The sequence below is a fragment of the Strix uralensis genome, chromosome 21 (assembly GCF_047716275.1).
Source record: "Strix uralensis isolate ZFMK-TIS-50842 chromosome 21, bStrUra1, whole genome shotgun sequence".
NCBI classification, from domain to species: Eukaryota; Metazoa; Chordata; class Aves; order Strigiformes; family Strigidae; genus Strix; species Strix uralensis.
In genome coordinates, this window is record NC_133992.1 from 8,920,609 (window position 1) to 8,938,155 (window position 17,547).

Below are 17,547 nucleotides of genomic sequence, written 5' to 3' on the forward strand. Positions count from 1 at the left end.
CAAAGCGAGGGCTCTCTGACGGCAGGGGACATCAGTGATGGGAGGGGACACCCCCATGGTGGGTATTTGCCAGCAGTATTTTCTGTTCTTGCAGAGCTGGCAATGCCAGGACAAGCAGGAAAACAGAGTTAGAAGTAAGGACCCACTAAACTCTGTGCTATTCTTGTGTAATTATGGTGCCAAAGGCTTCCAAGATAAGAGATTTTAGTGGGAACCATAAATGCTGGTTGTAAAATGAATGAGAAAAAGCCACATATCCACACGAATAGCAAAGCCTCCCTGCCCCCTCCCAGCTATCGCTCAACCAGCCCATCCCTGGCAGCAGGAGACCTCAACAGAAACACCAGTGATTCAGCCAAAGCCTTCGCAGAGGACAGCCAGCTCATTCATCCTCTGAACTGACACCAGGACCTCCCTGCCTAGGGAAGGGCTTTGCCAGGGGTGACACATCGCAACCGCTTCCAGCCTGCCCCAAGACTTAAACCCAGCCCCTGCAGAGGCACTGCGGCTCGTGCGCTCTCCCATGACTCCCTGCCTCCAAATGCCTTGGATGCTCTTTTCCCTTCAAATAATAATTACTACGGGCTTCTCCAGAACTCAGGGCTACCTGAATAACAAATAGTCCTTAACTTACAGCACGTCTTATTCCTCAAACCTTTGCCCCTTGAATCTCCCCCCAGCCCTGGTGGGATCTGTCAGATTTGTGTTTAACAGATGGGAAGCTGTCCCCCTCCAGCAGGATCAGTGTAGTTAAGGCTGTGAAAATAAGTTCAAACAGTATAAATCATGGCATGGGGTGGTGGGCATGGGCGGCAGGGCTAGAAGTAAAGCCGGGGCCCCATCCAGCCCATATCCCACATCCTGGCTGCATCCTGGAGCTGTGGCTGTGCATGGCCCCAGGATGCAGCCGCAGGCCAATGCCATGCTACACCCCGAACAGAACAGCAGCAAGACACGTTCTGTGGAGAAAAGTAAATAAAACAACCCCCCAAAAAATAATGGAAAGGTGCTTTAGGCTGAGAACTCTTCCTAGTTAGATCTGTGGTCCTAATGAGATGTTGCCAGATTAATAATAAAAATGCACACTAACAAGAAAACCAATTGCAAACCAATTTTGCAGGGAATTAAACAAAGACCAGGATAACAGCTCTGCTTAATAGGGTTGTCTGCTGTTTTTATTCCTCCTCCATTGCTCCTTCAATTAGCAGGGGAGGAGGAGCCCCAGCAGCTGGGCAGCCCACCCTGGGTGCCAGGGCCAGGTTACTTATTAACCCCCATTACCCGCTCTGGAATGATGTGCCTTTGTCAAAGCCAGGAAGACATTTCCCAGCTGTTAGCAGCTGAAAGGCCACCTGGGCACTTCTGCACAGACCAGGGAGCGGGGCAGGTGATGGCTGGGGACAGCGGGGTGACACCACAGCTCCGTGGGCAGGGCAGAAGGGACGGGCATTGCTGGGGTCCCGCTCCTCAGCTGAACAGCCCCTGCAGAGGGGACCTGAGCAAAACCTCCAGCAAGAGACACGAAACCCTACCCTGCCACCCTCCCCAGCAGGCATACTGCACACAACTTGCAACGTTTTCACTTATTTGTAAACTTCCTGAGCAGCCTGTGCGTGCTTTCACAAGTAGCCTACCTACATCCCTAAGGCATCCTTGATGTCTGTTTAACCCTAATATGTGTAGCTTTTGAAGAGTCTGATGTGATTAAGTACTAGGAATATGGATAGACAGAGAGAGAAACATTATTTAAAGCATCATATTGAAAAGATCTTACCTAATTCCTTTGGTTTGAGCAATACTGTGGAAGGAGAGTCTGGATACTGCAGAGATCACCTGGAAATGAGAGAAAAAGATGCTGCTGTGCTTTACTGAAGACAGAGGAAGGTTTGGTGGGAACTCAAGGACCTGGCAGCCCGGTATTTGGACCTGAACTCCCACCGAAATGGATGTGCTCCAGCCCCCCCCATCAGTGTCACCGTACATCACCATCAGGGCTCGGAGGACGCTATCAGTGCAAACACCGCTTCTGGTTTTACCACTGAGCATAAAAGACATTTAACCCTCAGCTATAAAGATACCCATGACCTGCTCCAATAGGTTTTAAGCAACACTGAGAAGCACTGAAAAAACACTCTTACTTTGTATTTTATTACAAAAGATTTATAACTCCTTTCGTCTCTTCCCACATGAAATGATCTTATTGAGGCAAACTTGCCAAGACTTAATGGTTTTGACTTCTTGAATTTCAATAAAGATGCATCATCAGTTTGTCAGAGGTGAGTGCAGACCATCGCCCTTTTCTGGCAGAAAACAGCCAGAAGTGATTCAACAAAGAAATATTTTCATCAGCATCACAATCGGGAACAGTAAAGCCACCAGGTTTTTCTGAAAACTCCTGATTTTTCTGGAAGTTTAAATCGCTACGCAGAATTTTCAATGAATGGTTTTAGTCTCTTATAGATATAAAACATGTTTTACTCTTGTTCATATTCATCATTTCAAAGCTAGATTGAAAAAACAAACCTATTATTTTTGGACTGGTTTCCCATCCACTGGAATGAATAGAGATGCCTGCGTCCAGGACACAGATAAAGGACTTTTTGAGCCGTCCCTGCTGTCCAGGGCCCCCAGCTCTCCTCCAGGCACACAAACCCAACACCACAGGGGTTGTGACTGCCTGGAGCTGCCCTGCACCCAACCCAGCCATGGGGCACCCCTTAGTGCTGCTTTCTTTAGGGACCACTTGCCCCTGCTGCTGAGGGATGCTTCCCTGGCTCGCTAAGCCACTGTCAGGTCAGCCAGCCTGGGCAGCACGTGCCGTAAGCGAGTTAGTGCCTGACTTCTCTCCTGGAACTGTTGTTGGTACTCAAAACCCCTCTCCCTATGACGCTGTTATCCCAGAATGTCAATCAGAGTCGCATCGTGGATCCTTGTGCACATCCTTCCCACTGCAAGAGGTATGCAAGCACCAGGCTCGTTTTGGGGGGATGCAAGCACATGGCTCCTCAGGACCGCGCTGGAGCTCCTCCTGCTGCAGCAGATCCTGCTCTAAACCCTGTCTTCTCCACACTTCTGCAACATTCATCCCTTTAATTTTTCTTTTCTTTTACTGTTGCCATGAATTCCAACCCAGCTGTCAGTGCCCCACGCGTGGACCCAAAGCCAGGGCAGCAACAAAGGGGCTGCCACAGTTTGGCATTTAGCAGTTGACTTTCACAAGGAGAACAGAGATGCTGAATTATTCAACAAGGCCATCGAGACTCTCTGAATGTCAAAACTTGGCCAAGTTTCTCCCTGGTATAAAATGTCACTAGCGGGAGTTCAACACAGAAAGGAGCTCCAGAGCAAGAGGGAATTTTCCTCCCACCTTGGAAGCCTTTATTGCCCCCCATGCAATACTTCTAGCAAAAAAGCATCCTTCTACGTCTTTTTTCCTTTTTTAAGATGTTGCTCCTGACAGTTCCCACTAAGCAGAAAACATGGGTATTTTAATTAGGCAAAGCACTACTTTTTCTACTTCTGCCATGAGCATATTTTGGCCTATTTCTCTCTCGGGAGCCCATCTGGATAGCTATCAGACCACCACCCCTGGCACATCTGGTTTTACAGGGATGCCCTGGAGCCACTGATCACAGACCATAATTACTGTGCAACTAGAAGAGAAATTGTGAACTTTCTCAAGCAGAAATTCAGTGTCACAAATGTAAATGCAGTGAAGCTCCTCATTTTACTGTAATCCAACAAAAAGCAGCACGGAGAAGGGTTGGTTGCTTCTGGAAAAGGTGCTTCAGCCACGTGCTCTCCTGCCAGTGAGCTGCAAGGTTCCCACCTCCATTTCAGGGAGGTGTTAAGCAAGCCTGGCTCTCCGAGTCCCCCTCACATCCCTCTCTGGCTGGCCTCTCATTTGCTCTGGCTTTGAGGAGCATCAAGCAAAGATGTGGCTTCTGGTAATGTCAGACTTCAGTGAGCAAACCTGCTCTGGAGAAAGCGAAAGGGGCTGAGCCCCCTTGGAAGGAGAAGGCAGCCCTGAGTGTGAGCTCCACACGAGCTATGTCCCCCCCGCGCTCTGAGGTCCATGCTGTCACTTCAGTCCGAGTTTTTAAATAAGGTTGGCTTTGCCTTTAGAAATTTTATAAACAGCAATGGGAGAAAGCAGGTTAAAACATAACCAGGCGTCAAAGAAACCAGGTCTTACTCCCCAGATTATCAGCAACTTAAAAGACCACTCTGGGCATATTACTAAATTGCTCTGTGCCACAGTCTCCCACCTCTAAAATTCTCCCCAGTTTGGGAGAGGAGGTGGGACTGAGTTCATTAGTATCCATGAAAGGCTCATTAGCATCCATCTAGGGCTGGGCAAGGCAGGGCCGCAGCACAGAGCATCGCTGCCAGCGAGTGGTACCTGCAAATGCCAAGATCAAACAGGGTGCAGAGGCCCCGCTCTGTGGGGCTTAAAATAATCCAAGGGAAGTCCTAGAATGATTGAATGAGTCTCTTCTGCGGTCTATTATTAGACTTCTAAAGCACAAAAATCAGTTTATGAATCAGACTGTTATACCGCAGGGTTTGACTTCCAGGGAAATTTAAAAGTGCACTGTTCTCTACGCCAACAATTTTTGCTTTGTTCTTTTATGAAAAGCCCCAAGCGCTGAACATCCTGGCACATCAAAGCCTGGGACCTGGTTCCAGGGACAAGCCAGCATGCACAGACACGCTTGACTATGCTTAGGCTCCCAAATCGATGCTCAGGTGTGTAAGCAAAGCGACCCACTTTGAGGGATCAGGTGAAGCTTGGCATCTCTGAAAATGAGACCGAACAGTAACTGTCCCAATATCGGGGAGTATTTTTCCAACAACAACTCCTGCTAAGGCAGTGGCCAAGAGCAAGAAAAGCCAAGTGCAACCCCAGCTCCTCTTACAGCTCCAGTGCTCCAGCCTGCCAGCCCCCAGCCAGGGAAATGCTTAAGCATGCATTTAAGGATAAGTAATCCTCTCAATTTCAACAGGATTAAACAACATTCTTAAAAGTAAGTCAATCCTTAAGTGTTTGCTAAACTGTGTCTCATTTTCCCTGTAAAGCAGCTTCTTATTTGAAGAGAAACCCAGTCATATTTCCTGCCACTCCCGGCTATCATTTTCTACTGGGCCAGGCAGGATCCGTGTTGTTACGCACCCACGCAGCGGCTGGCACGAGGAGTCCCTGATCTCATCTGAGGCTTCTGCAATACCAGGACATATTAATACAACTAATACAGATATGACACTAACTGGAATTATAGTTCACTGGTTATTTATACCTCCCCTTTCTTTTATGGCAGCCTGGAAACGCAGACGCTTTGTTTCCCAAGGCAGATGGTATTCCCAAGGCAGACTTCTTGCCATGGGGTATCAGTTCCCTTCAGATTTATGCTTATTATTTCATAAATTCAGATCTTGGGGTTTCCCCTCTTAAAACTAACCTGCTGCTCAAAACCAGCAAGCTGGTAGAACCGAGGCTGCTGCATCCTGGAAGTGCTCCTGGAGCACACTGGGAATTGTGAACAACAGCTTCCAAATTTGCTGGTCCCTTGAACCATCCTTGAACAGGCTAAAACGACCAAAACCACATCACACCCCAGTGTCGTGCCACCACACCAGCTGGGGCAGCACCGGGGGCTCTCCCGGCCCCCTCAAGAAGCAGCAACATCCCCGGGGAAAGCACCCTGCTCAGCACTGGCAGGCAAGAGGGTTAGCAAACTCATTAGAACATGTTGCTTGGGAAAACCATACTTTTATCTGTGCATTTGTCTTCCGGGAGAAGGAGGGCTGTGGGTTTAAACAGCAGGGGCTTATGCAGATTATTATTATTATTACTTCTTCACCCATTTCTCAATGCAATTTCCTCCAAGAAAACTGCATTCAGCATGCAAACATTACCATAAAAACTAGATATAACATCCTGCTGACAATAAGATGCCAGAAACAGAGCTATAAAGGTATGCAGTGCAGGTGATGTACAAATAGACTTTCTCTACAGTCGACTTGCAAAGGGTTAGTGGGAAACTTCTGGTGGTTTCACCGTGCAAGGTGAGGGATGCCCTTCGCATTCCTCATGGTCCAGTTTGCCTTGTATTTTTAGACATGAGCTAAATCCAACCACCCAGCTGATCATTTACTGACCACCACAACGCACGGGATGAGATCATTGCTGTCAATCAACAGAACCAGAAACAAAACACGAGGGCCATGCACATGATTTCAGAGGCTGAGCATCAGAGCTCTCAAGGAGACCCTGATTTAAAAAGACACAAAGTTCTGCACTTCATGGGAAGAAGAAAGAAAATGGAAAAAAAAAAAAAAATTGAGTCTCAAACTGGGTTCCTCACATTCATTGGTCCTGTTGCAAGAAACCTGGCTGAGTAAAGAAATGGGATTTTTGAAAAGAAAAAAAAAAAAAAAAAACAAAACAAAACAAAAAATCCACACCACCACCATAAGAAATCCACCACTTTTCTTCTTCCTTACTACCAACACTTCTAGGAATTATGGATTTAAAAATAAACTGAAGCAAACCAAAAAATAAATCATTATGCTTACTGCTCTTCTATTTCCTCCAGCATTGTTTATTGCTGATGGTATCTCTGTGCATCTAGAAAACTCTCAAATAAACTCTCTCCTTATTGGAAAAAACAAACTGACCCAGCTGGGCTGGAGAACACTTTGCACAGGAGGATCTCCCCAGCTCCCACCGGAGCCTGAGCAAGCTGCGGGGGTCACAGTCAGGCTCACAGCTCACACCCAGCCCCTGCAAGGTCCTGCGCTCCCGAAACAAATGAATATTTGCTTCTAAGCAAATCAGGAGCTCTGTAGAGCGGCGATAAGTCTGGGCAGAGACCTCAATGTTGCCACCTCTGCACAAACCCTTCTGGTTGGGGAGGTGGTTGCAGAGCCTGAAATTACAGAGTATTTTTTCTGGTTTGCCCCTAAACTCATGAAGGGCAGAAGAAATCCTCAGGCCAGACACCCCCAGCCTCTGTGTGGGTAGAAACCTGACCCCAAATTCAGAGACAAGCTGGTTAAATTACTTCCGAGTTGGATAATGGCATCCAACAGTAAAAACACTGATATGAAGAGTCCCAGAGACAAGGCTGCTAAAATAAAAGCAGCCATGACAGCGAGTAGAATTTGATCCAGTTACCTCTAGAGAGCCCTGTACTTTCTCCCACTGGTGCACGTGGCAGTGGGCAGTGAGATGGCTGCTCAGCTCCTGTTTGCTTTTCTCCTCCTGCCCACCCGGGGCATTTCCCAGTGCTTTCCACCCAGCTGCACACACACACTGGGCTGTGCACAACCAGGATCTGGTATTTTGGGGATGTGGTGTAGGGGAGAACTTTGTAGAGTCGGGCTGATGGTTGGACTCGATGATCCCAAGGGTCTTTTCCAACCTGAATGATTCTGTGATTTTGCAAACCAAAGTGTCACCAGCAGTTTCCAGCCTCCCATCTCCTCTGTTTGCACATGCCCGTCCCAGGATTCGTACCTTGGCTAGACCAGCCCTGGAAATTCAGTTTAGCCAAGCCCTGAGTGTAAGAGCCAACACAAAGCACAACCTGCTCGCTCTGGATCAATTATTTGTGCTCCGTGTGTGCTGTTGCCTAGTGCATAAACCTGCAAGACCTTACAGCACATGTGCAGCGAGCACAGCAAACGCTAAACCTACAGCTGCCTTCCAGCCCTCTCCCTACACACCGCACAGCCAGGGCTGCTGCCACTTCAGCATCCTGCAGATGTTTTGGGGAATTCCTTAAATCAGCATCTCCTGATAGAAGCTGGTACCCGAGAGCAGCATCGCTGTACGTGGCTACAGCAGGAGAGCGGCAGCCCCTGGCCAGGCAGGAGGAAATCAGGCTGCGGTGCATCATTTCCTCAGGATGCCCAGGGCGGGCAGAGCCCCGTCACAGCATCAGTTTGGTTTGATTTTCCTACACCCAGGGCTCTCTCATCTCAGCTGGACCTCATTCACTCAGCTGGCTGTTGAGGGCAACTGCTATTAGATAATAAACAGTTTGGACAACTGGCTGGAGCCTTCCCAGTGCCTGTCTGAGCAGTTTGCCCCGTGGCCCCTCTCCGCCCACCCGGGGACGCGATGGCTTCACGTCCCATTCCCACTCGTGCCAGGCAGAAAGGCAGCGTGCCGGGGAAGCGTGGTGTTTGCTGGCGTGCAGCGTCTGGAGAGGTGCCAGTGGAGCAGATTTCAGCTGATATATATTTGATAAGGATTTTAAATCAAAGTCAGGGAAGCTCTCCCATGATGGTGTGTCCAGGCTTCTCTCTCCGTATTTCACTACAAGGACCACGCAACAGATGGGGAATTCCATGATGTATGGTAAAGCCTCTTCCCTCCTCCAACAAATACCCATTCCAGGGATCCTTGACTGCCACTCCCTTTTGATTTATTGAAATATTGGCAACTTGTGACATCACTATGGAGTTGCAGATGAACTTTAGAGCACCCATCAAATCACAGGAGATGGAAGAACAAGAAATGTAAAAAAACAAAACCCATTTGCCAGAGTAGGTGGGGGACAACAGAATTACTCAGCTTCCAGCACCCCTCTGGGTTTGCTGCTGATGTGTGTGCAGCATTCAGTGCTGTTCTCAGGGAAGTAATAAATATCCTAAAGCCCAAACAGGGGTTTGGTGAAGAGCTGGGCAGGGATGTGAGGACCACGTGCCTCACCAGGGCTGGGCTGTCGGGCTGGACTTCCAGTCTGCAAACTGGATGTAGGAAAACCAGGTACAAGCTGGATTTTGCTTCTGAAATTCAGCAAGAAAGGCTGGATGTATACACTCCTTCCTCTTCTAAAGGGATCCTTGGTCATGGGAGTAGCAAAGGGTTAAGCTAATCTCAAGTGAAGATCTGACACAGATCATCCCCAAGACCTCTTAGCCACAGTTCAGAGGCAGGTGTCAGGCTGCATTACTGTTACTGCTGTGTTACAGGGACCAGCGATTACACCTCTAAAGATAACGAGGTTAAACCCTCTAACAAGAGCCCGTCATCAGAGATGCCCTTTCCAGGCGAAAGCATCTTTACCAAACCCAAAAACTCCTCTTGGAAAGCACAAGGAACACGCACCAAAGTTTTGTGTTATTTCCCAGCAAGGCAGCTGGGGAGGGAGTGACTCCCCAAGCAAGGCTGCCTTCACAGGAGCATTTACCAAAGAAAAGCTGGAGTATGTATAGCATTTTTTACAGACCTGACTAAAAAAGGTTTAACACACATTAGACCTTTTTTAGTCAGATCTAATGTATGTTAGCCCAGCGGTCCACACAGCGTTCGGGCACCAGAAGCATTTCCCATGCCCATGGCTTTGCTCCCCGGCACCGAGCCCCACCAGTGGCATGGGGTAGGGGTGAGCCTCACCACGCTGGGGACACAGCAAGGAGGCAGCCCGGAGAATCCATGTCCCAAATCAGAAATCCTTTACAGTTGCAATCCGTGGCTGCTGTGTCCTCAGGGGACCCTCACAAATCCATATTTGATAAGCACTGGATTACATTTCTGTATAATGAGAGTGTAAGTGAGCTCGATGCTTTTAACCCCCTCACTGTCCCCGAGGCTTCAAGAGGGGGAAAGGGGCAATGTGGCTGGGGGAGCACCCATACCACCCACAAGTGCCACCCCGCTGGTGCTGGGAAGCATCACCTGCCATAACTGCAAACACCACGAGAGCCCAAAGCTCCCCAGGAGCGGAAGGAGTTGGGCAAAAATTGGTCTGATGCAGAATAGTCATCCCCAAACAGGAGGGAGAAAATCCCCGAGGGAGCAGAGAGGAAGCAAAGGGGAGAAGCAGATTTTTCTCCTGGCTCCTGTGCTCCCCACGGTGCCGCTGGCAATGCCAGCAGCTCTCCAGGGAGCAAGCTCCATCTACAGATCCACCCCGGATGATAAATTACATTAGGAAAGAGGAGAGGAACAGGACTCTGGGAAGAGAAAGGAAAGGGAGTTTCTGGACCTGATCCTCTGCCGCTGTAAAATCACCCCCACTCCCATCAGCTGCTCTGATTTACAGCCAGACTCTGCCTGTATCAGGGCTCTGATAACTCGGGCTGGTCCCAGGGCTCTGGGCAGCAACTCCACTTCCAGAGCACTGCTGCTCCGTGAAGCCCATTAGCTGTAATGTGCTGCTCTAAGCACGCTGCCATTATGCTCTCTGTGTTTGGCTGGTCCTTTTAAAACAGGGTTATTAAACCCAGCATCACTTAGCATTTAAACCCATGATTTGGCCACATTACATGTTGGGGATGCAAATATTAAGTCACGGGCAAAGCCTCTGCTGATTTCCAGTGGGAACAGGACTTGTATCATTTTAACACGTTTATTTTGAGCTCTTTGGGGTTGGCATAATGTCTGCGATCGTGCAGCCCTACAACAGTGGGCAGTCATTGCAAAACCAGCAACGTCCCCTGACAAGGAAAAGAAAAGAGTAACTTAGATGAATTTATAGCTACTGGTAGAAAAGCTCTGCACCGTATCACACAGTCATAAGCTTCCCAGATGCACACAGCCCTTCTCCCATATTTAAGACACCAATCTGTCTTTTCCTATTACAGAGCAGCTGAGTATTGGAGGGAACATTGCCACACATCTCTTCGGGGACCCTAAGCCCTGACATCTGTGTGCAAGGAGGTTTCTGTGCTCCTCTGTCCCCACCCCACAGCAAACACACCCAGCCAGGACCAAGGCAGAGCAGGGTCCCTCGCCTCCCTGGGACACAGAGACAATGCAAAGGCAAGAGAGGGCAGAAGCAAAGCAACCCGACACGCAGGAGCACCGAGAGCTGCAAACAGCCCGGCCGCAGCCTCGCTGTGCTGCTCCCCACGCCGCCCACATCTCCCAAGCACGGAAATTAATGCCCTGAAACTACAGTGCTTGCTTTATGCTGCCGAGTTCCTTTAATACAACAGCAATAAATACTTATTCTGCTACTTAATAGCCTCTCTCCTCCGACACGGATGCTGAGCTGCTGTCTCGTTCGGTTACTTTTACTATCGCTGTCTGATAGCCTGGCAGTGACTAGAGTGAGGAGCTGGCTTTGATGGGGCTTTAAAAGCCTGGGGCGGGGGAACCCAAGCTGTTTCTCAAGTGTGTTAACACCAAAGCCAACAGACACGAACCGAGAAAGCACTTGCTGCTGCACCTCCAGCTGAACACGGGAACAGATACTGCCTTTGATGGCCCTGAAACACTCAAAGCGGCAAGCTCAGCCCTTAGGGAGAGCTCAGCAGCACCCAGGGGTGCTGATAAGAGTTCAGGGCACAGGGTGAGGAGACAGCGAGGGCTACCCTCAGCAAAGCCACTAGTCTGGGGCAAACTCAGTAGCACGGTAGGTGCCACCACACTGCGTGACACAGACACCCTGGGCTTGGAGGCAGCGCAGACACGAAGCCAAGGCCCAGAGGAAGCTCTGGGTGAAATGAAGCGACTGGTTTCCTGTAAACGGTGGGGATTCACAGGGCACGGATGAGCTGTGCCTGCTGCAAACGCACCTCGGCTGCCTGCGAGCTGCCGAACGCTTCACCCCTGCCTGGGCACAGCTGTGCCCTGCTCCCCACTCCAGGGTGAGGACGAGCCCACATCATGTGAGGGCTCGGAGAGACGCTGCCTCTGGTAGTATCTCTGCCAGACAGGAGAAGAAAACAGAAGAGGCAGTGAAATTGCATCCTGACATGCCCAGCACCGGGAATGAGCAAGAGAGACCCGGTGCAAAGGTCCTGGCTAAGGATGGGTCAAATGATGAGCTTGCCCATGGCAGCAGACTATGAGAGGGTCCCCTGGACCTCTGGGAAGTGCTGCACACATCTAGTCCTCCAACACTCAGCACTGCTTCTAAACAGAAGAAAAATCAAGTGCTTGGGAAGAGGTGCAGGAGTGAGTGGCCATGCACACCTCCTCCTCCCACAAAACGCCTCCCTGCATCTCTACTACTTTCCCTGGCTGAGCTTGGCCCCATCAATTTGCATAGAACTTGCAAATAACAGGAAATAAGACAACTGTTAAACACTAGCATAAGAAAGGAAGGAAAATGAAAAGCCTTGATATCCAAAAACTATTTATGGGAAAAGCTTGTTAGCACCTCTGAATGCTGATTTGGAAATGAATCATTAGCCTGTGCCACAACTGTGGGGGTTTAAGGTAACACCAGCCAATCTCACATTTCTGCATGATATGGAACAGCATTAATTAAATATTAAGCGAAACTATTTTAGCACCGGTGTGCAGCAGCGCGTGAAACTGAAACCAAGGATCGGAGGGACGTGTGATTAAACACCAGCCTGGCTGGACGCTCCCCCTCTCCGTGATACTCCAGGTACCAAAGGCAGAAAACACTTTCTTTGGTTGTCGAAGATGGCAATCAAACACTCCTACGGGACAGACCACGGGAGATTCAGCCCGGACTGATTTTAACAGAGGAACTGTCCTGTCGTAGGTTTCGGAAGATGGAGGAGAAGTATGCAATGTTTTGCACATGTTGATGTTGAGAATTTAATTTTATTGCCACACTTGCCCATCTCGGTGGACTCAGAGGGCCTTCTGGAGAGCTGACCTTGTACTTCTCTCCCTCTGGAAATATCTCCCCATGTCCTAAGGCTCCAAGGTGCCACCACTGCCCGGGGGTGCTGTGTCACCTCCCCAGCTTTGCCCAGCATCACGGCCCCTCATTTCTCGTGCAATCCCAGTGCGTCCCAGCATACACTGGCTTTGCTGACCTGTGCAGCACAACTCACTCAAATTTTGCCTTTGCTTAGAGCAATAATGGAATATATTTAGGGAAAGGACTCCAGTGGGGAGGAGAAACTAAAAGCTTCATTTTTATTGCAGCTGGGATTTCAGCATCCTCCTTATGAGTGAGAAGGAGGATTCCCAGAAATGCCCGAGCACGGGGAGTCCAAGCTGAGGGCTGGCTGCCTTCCTCCAGAACAAGGATATTACAAAATTGTCTCTTTAAAAAAAATGCAGCATGTAACTGGAGAGGGTTCATTTGCATAGCTTTGTAATAGTTACAAAAGCTGCCTATAAAAGCGCGTCCTTTGGGAAACAAAGGTAATGAAGCCAGGGAACTGTGCTTTCCTGGAAATTAGAGGAGGGGAAAAAGCCACAAACAAACTGGCTAAAGCAGGAGTTTGGTTCAGGTCCCTGGAGCAGACACTCAGGTAAGTGCACGGCCACCGAGCGAACCTCCCCAGCCAGCTGCCACGGCTCCACTGGCACCAGCACGGCACCAGAGCTCCTCACCTTCGCACCCCATCACAGCTCTTGGCTCTGTCCGGCCAAGCTGGCTCCTTCCCTCTGCCCCCAATTAGCATCGCAGCAGATCCCTAATGACCCTGGACAGATGCCGAGAGCAGACGACAGAGCCGAGAGCGGTGTGGCGGGGAAGGAGGCTGCAGGGCATGGCTGTACCTCTCTCTCCCCTTCCCCAGCCAGGCATGACAGCGATGACACATCGACTGGGGAGCTCTGCCATCAGCTTACCCTCAAAAGCATGTATGAGGAATCAATCTGCCTTTATAGAAGAAAAGAGAAAAACAGTTGCTGGCTGGGTGTATGAGGGGCAGACAAGGCCAGGACACCCCTCTTCCCCTAAACCTAAACCAGCATCCCAAATGGCAGAGAGCAGGTTTGCCCCCGCTGTGCCTCCTTGGGTTCAGACGAGCCACACACATCTGCACTTACAGGGGTTGATGTCACACAGAGAAACATCTGCCCTCTGATTTTTGTAAGCAAGTACACACGCAACATTCCTGCTATTCCCAACACACACAACTTCCCACTGATGCATCTTAAGACTTTAAAACATCCCTGTGGATATTAGGGGCACGGGCTGACCTTGGGGCACCAGGTTATGCTCCTGTAGCATTGCTGTAACATTATGGTCAACCTGTTAACAAACACTAAGCAGTAACAAAACGCCCAAACAAAACGCAGCAGCTCTGCCCAAGAAACAGTCACAAAGCACGGCTGTACCATCCTGCATCATTATTTGAAGCCCCCCAAAGTAGGGGGAGAAATGCAATTACACTTCTAAATAAAACCGTGCCTAAAAGCAAGACCAGGGAACTCAATCAAGTCCCAAGTCAGGCCTCGAAGTGCCAGTTCAAGCAGTCACTGCTTTAAAACTAGTTTCCCACAGTTTACTCACTCCTCCCCGCTTCTAAAATCTTCCTGCTTTTTCCAGAAAAAGGATCCTTGCATAAGCCCAGTTGCTCCGAGGCCACAAAACGCCCTTCTGCTCTGCAAAGCAGACAGCCACCGTCCAGCTGGTCCGGCAGGTTCACAGCCCTTTGCGAGGAATCTGCTGCTAAATGGATGCCTTTCCTCCCTGCCACCTTCTCTGGGGAGAAGCGACAATCAGGTAGGAAAATTTTGAAGGAATTAGCTCGAGAAGATGTGAAACACGTAGGAGGACGTGGGTGCTACCGGCTCCGACCTGAGCTTGTGCAAACTGGGAGAGTCTCTGCTGAAAGCCACCAAGCTGTGCTGACTTACACCTGCTGGGCACTTGGCCCTTCATGCTTGAAGAGGAGCAGGAACGGAGGAGGAAGGCAAAAAATAACCCCCAAACTTAAACACTAATTAGCTTAAAACACTGGTAAAGAGATTTACACAGGCGGTCTGCAAAGCCCTGACCGCAGTGGCTAATCGGAGCACACAGGGCAGAGTTCGGCTCGCGCTGTCACGTGGGACCGAGCTGCCACAAAGACACATTGTGCCAAGGTATTTGAGCACGGGGGAGAAAACACCAGCAGCGTCATTTCCATGCAAGGGAAGGAGAAATGTTGCCCGCTGATAGCAGCAGTCATCGTGCCTTTGTGTTCCCAGGCAGTCCAAACCCCGGCCCTGCTGCTCTGGATCTCTGCAGGGTTTGGAGATCCTAGAAAAACATCTCTGTCTTGCCCCCAGGGCTCGGAGCCTACCTTGTGCTAGGCTGGGTGGTTATAACTATCACATCTGTGCTATGCACAGATATAATTATCAGGAAAATTCAGGGGAAAGGGTCCTGCAGCTGACTCCAGAGCACTGATGCAAGTATCAGAAATGACAGATGGCCAAGCCATCACGCTACAAAAAGCGGCTCCAAGCAGAAAGGTGTTGGTCTTACACCATGGGGAACACCAGGACAGGCTGAACTTTGGCCAGAAACCAGCTCCTCCTGCTCAACACAGGAATTCAGGCAGTTTTAGTTAAGTTTCCTCCCCAACTTGCAGGGCTCCACAAACTCATCCCCCTCCTCATGCTTAAGGGTTCAGGGACCTTCTCTGACCCCAGTCCATAACTCACAATGCCCAAAGTCATGCACCTAAGCAAAATCCCTCATGTTGTGACTCAAAAAGAGCCACCCAAGCCTTCCAGGAGGGTAGAGCCCCCATCAGAGGCAGCAGCACCTGTAGGGACTATTTGCACCCTGACTGCAAGTATTGCTCTGCCTTCAGGTACCCGAGTGGCTTCCAGCCAAGGGGACTGCGAAGGCTCCTGCGGCTCCAGGGAGGGACGGCGGCTCGGCACAGCACGCTGCAAGGAGAGGCTCTCCCACGAAAGCATCCCCCCCTCCCCCAGTATTGATTGGATTTGTCGAAACAGATGGAAAAAACAGCTAGTCAGATGCAAAACACAGATATCCAAACCTGCTTCCGAGAAACTGGCTTAAGTCTGTATTAAGTTTAATCCCTTTTGATCAAGGCCTTGGATGTAAGCAGAAAATACTACAGATTTTCACATACCTTTAAGTCCCCATTTCCGCTCTGCTCTGAAATGGAGTTGGGCGGTCACAGAAAAACATATGGAGCACAAAAAGAGAGGAATAGGAACATTTTGCATGTGCAGGAGAAATTGGAAGCATCCATATGAAACCAATCCACTCGCACAATGGTAATTTACCTACTGAAGAGAGAGGGCTTGAAACGCTCCTTGGCTTATTTCCTTCATCTTTATTCCAGCTGCTAAATAAAAAAATGCAGCAATATAAAAAAACACTGCAGAAAGTGTTAAAAAGCCAGTTCTTTGCATTTTGCAGAGCTCCCTGACTTCTAGTATAGCCATGGCATCCAGACGTGTTTCTCTGATGAAGTTTAAATCCCTTCCAGCCCCAGAGCAGTAGCACAGACAGGAGATGCCCATGCCAGGAGCTGGATATGTAGGAGCAGTTCCAAAGCCCATCTGCAGACTGGCAGAACACGGGCAGGTTGGTCCCTCCCTGCCACATCGAAGGTTTTTGGCTTGGAGGGTCAGACCGCAGCTTCACCGTCCTACTGAATAAAAATACCTAAAAATACCGGATCCTGCTTCAAGTTGGAGGCACCTGCAGGTTAACACTTCAGCGACTGCCGTGGTCCGAGCCCCAGAAGGCAGCGGAAGCTTTTCCATTGATTTCTCAGGCTGTGAGCCCTGGATGCATCTTGCAGCTGTACCAGAATTGCAACCTGGGGGGCTGCGCCCGGGCAGGGCCCCCGTGCTACCTGCAAAGTGCCCATCTCTGCCCCAGGGAGCTTCCTGGAAGCAAAGCCCCTCACAAAGCCCTTCTGCAGCAGCGTGAGCAGCAGCTTACCCATCACAAGCTGTTTGAGACTAGCTGTGTTTTACAAATCGGTAGAAAAGTCATTTAGGCTCAAAGAAATTCCTATAATACTAAAGTACACAAAAGAGGTAGGAAGCAAGATAAGTTTTTGAAGCGTACCATAAAAGGCAGGTTTTTGAATTTGTTTGGAAATTGCTGCTTTGATTTGTTCAAAGCTGGAACCGCACGTTTGCAGGGATGGGAGACCTCTCCCACCAAGTTGTTTTCTCCACAGCTACACAGAGTCGGGGCTTGTAACAAGAATCCCATTTGGGCTGCCAGACCTGTGGGCTGCTCCAAGTTTTCCACGCAGGCACACATCCACCTGGACGAAACGTTTTCTTTAAAAAAAAGGGGGAAAAAAGCCCAGAAGAGAAGGAAGCTGCAGAAGAACTTGATGTGCTGGGAAAAAAACAGCCAAAAACCTTCCAAGCCACGTGCTCTGGGAACACCCAACCTGCCGGGTTCAGCCCCTGGTGCTGATGTGGGAGAGGGCTGGGGCTGTCCGCTGCCCACATCCCTGCCTGAGCACCTTGAAACACAAAGTTAACGTCAAGCAGAAACATTCCGGGGAAAGGGAGACCGGTAGGAAGCGATGCACAGGAAAGCAAGCATAAACTTTATTTCACTAGCCCTAATCTTCTCCTGGACTTCAGAGAGGAGGCAAGCACCTTGTAAACTTTGGGGGTTTATTATTATTGCAAGCTGGCTTGCCAAGCAAAATTCTCCAAAGCCACCCAGGTCTCAGCCATCTCGTCACCAGGGATTGGCACTAACATGCCTGTTAAACATCTCCAATTCTCCAGCCACTGGCGACACCTGGACTCACAACCAAAGCCCATCACATTCCCAGGGGCTGCTCCGTGACCCTGAAAACTGCTCTTCAAGCGGAGATACCTCTCAGTGCTACCGAGCTCCTGGCTTCACCTTGGATCATGTGTAAATACAA

The 17,547-nt window shown here is 49.6% G+C and overlaps 1 protein-coding gene across 3 annotated transcripts in view; it reads right to left on the minus strand.

The window, feature by feature from the left end:
• The window catches only part of VAV2 (vav guanine nucleotide exchange factor 2), a 149,411-nt gene that overhangs the window by 50,685 nt on the left and 81,179 nt on the right, over positions 1 to 17,547 (minus strand). For all 3 annotated transcript variants that reach the window (XM_074891253.1, XM_074891251.1, XM_074891252.1), the window contains exon 3: positions 1,775 to 1,833. In XM_074891253.1, coding sequence (XP_074747354.1) covers positions 1,775 to 1,833 — 59 coding nt within the window. The remainder of the gene's footprint in view (positions 1 to 1,774; positions 1,834 to 17,547) is intronic.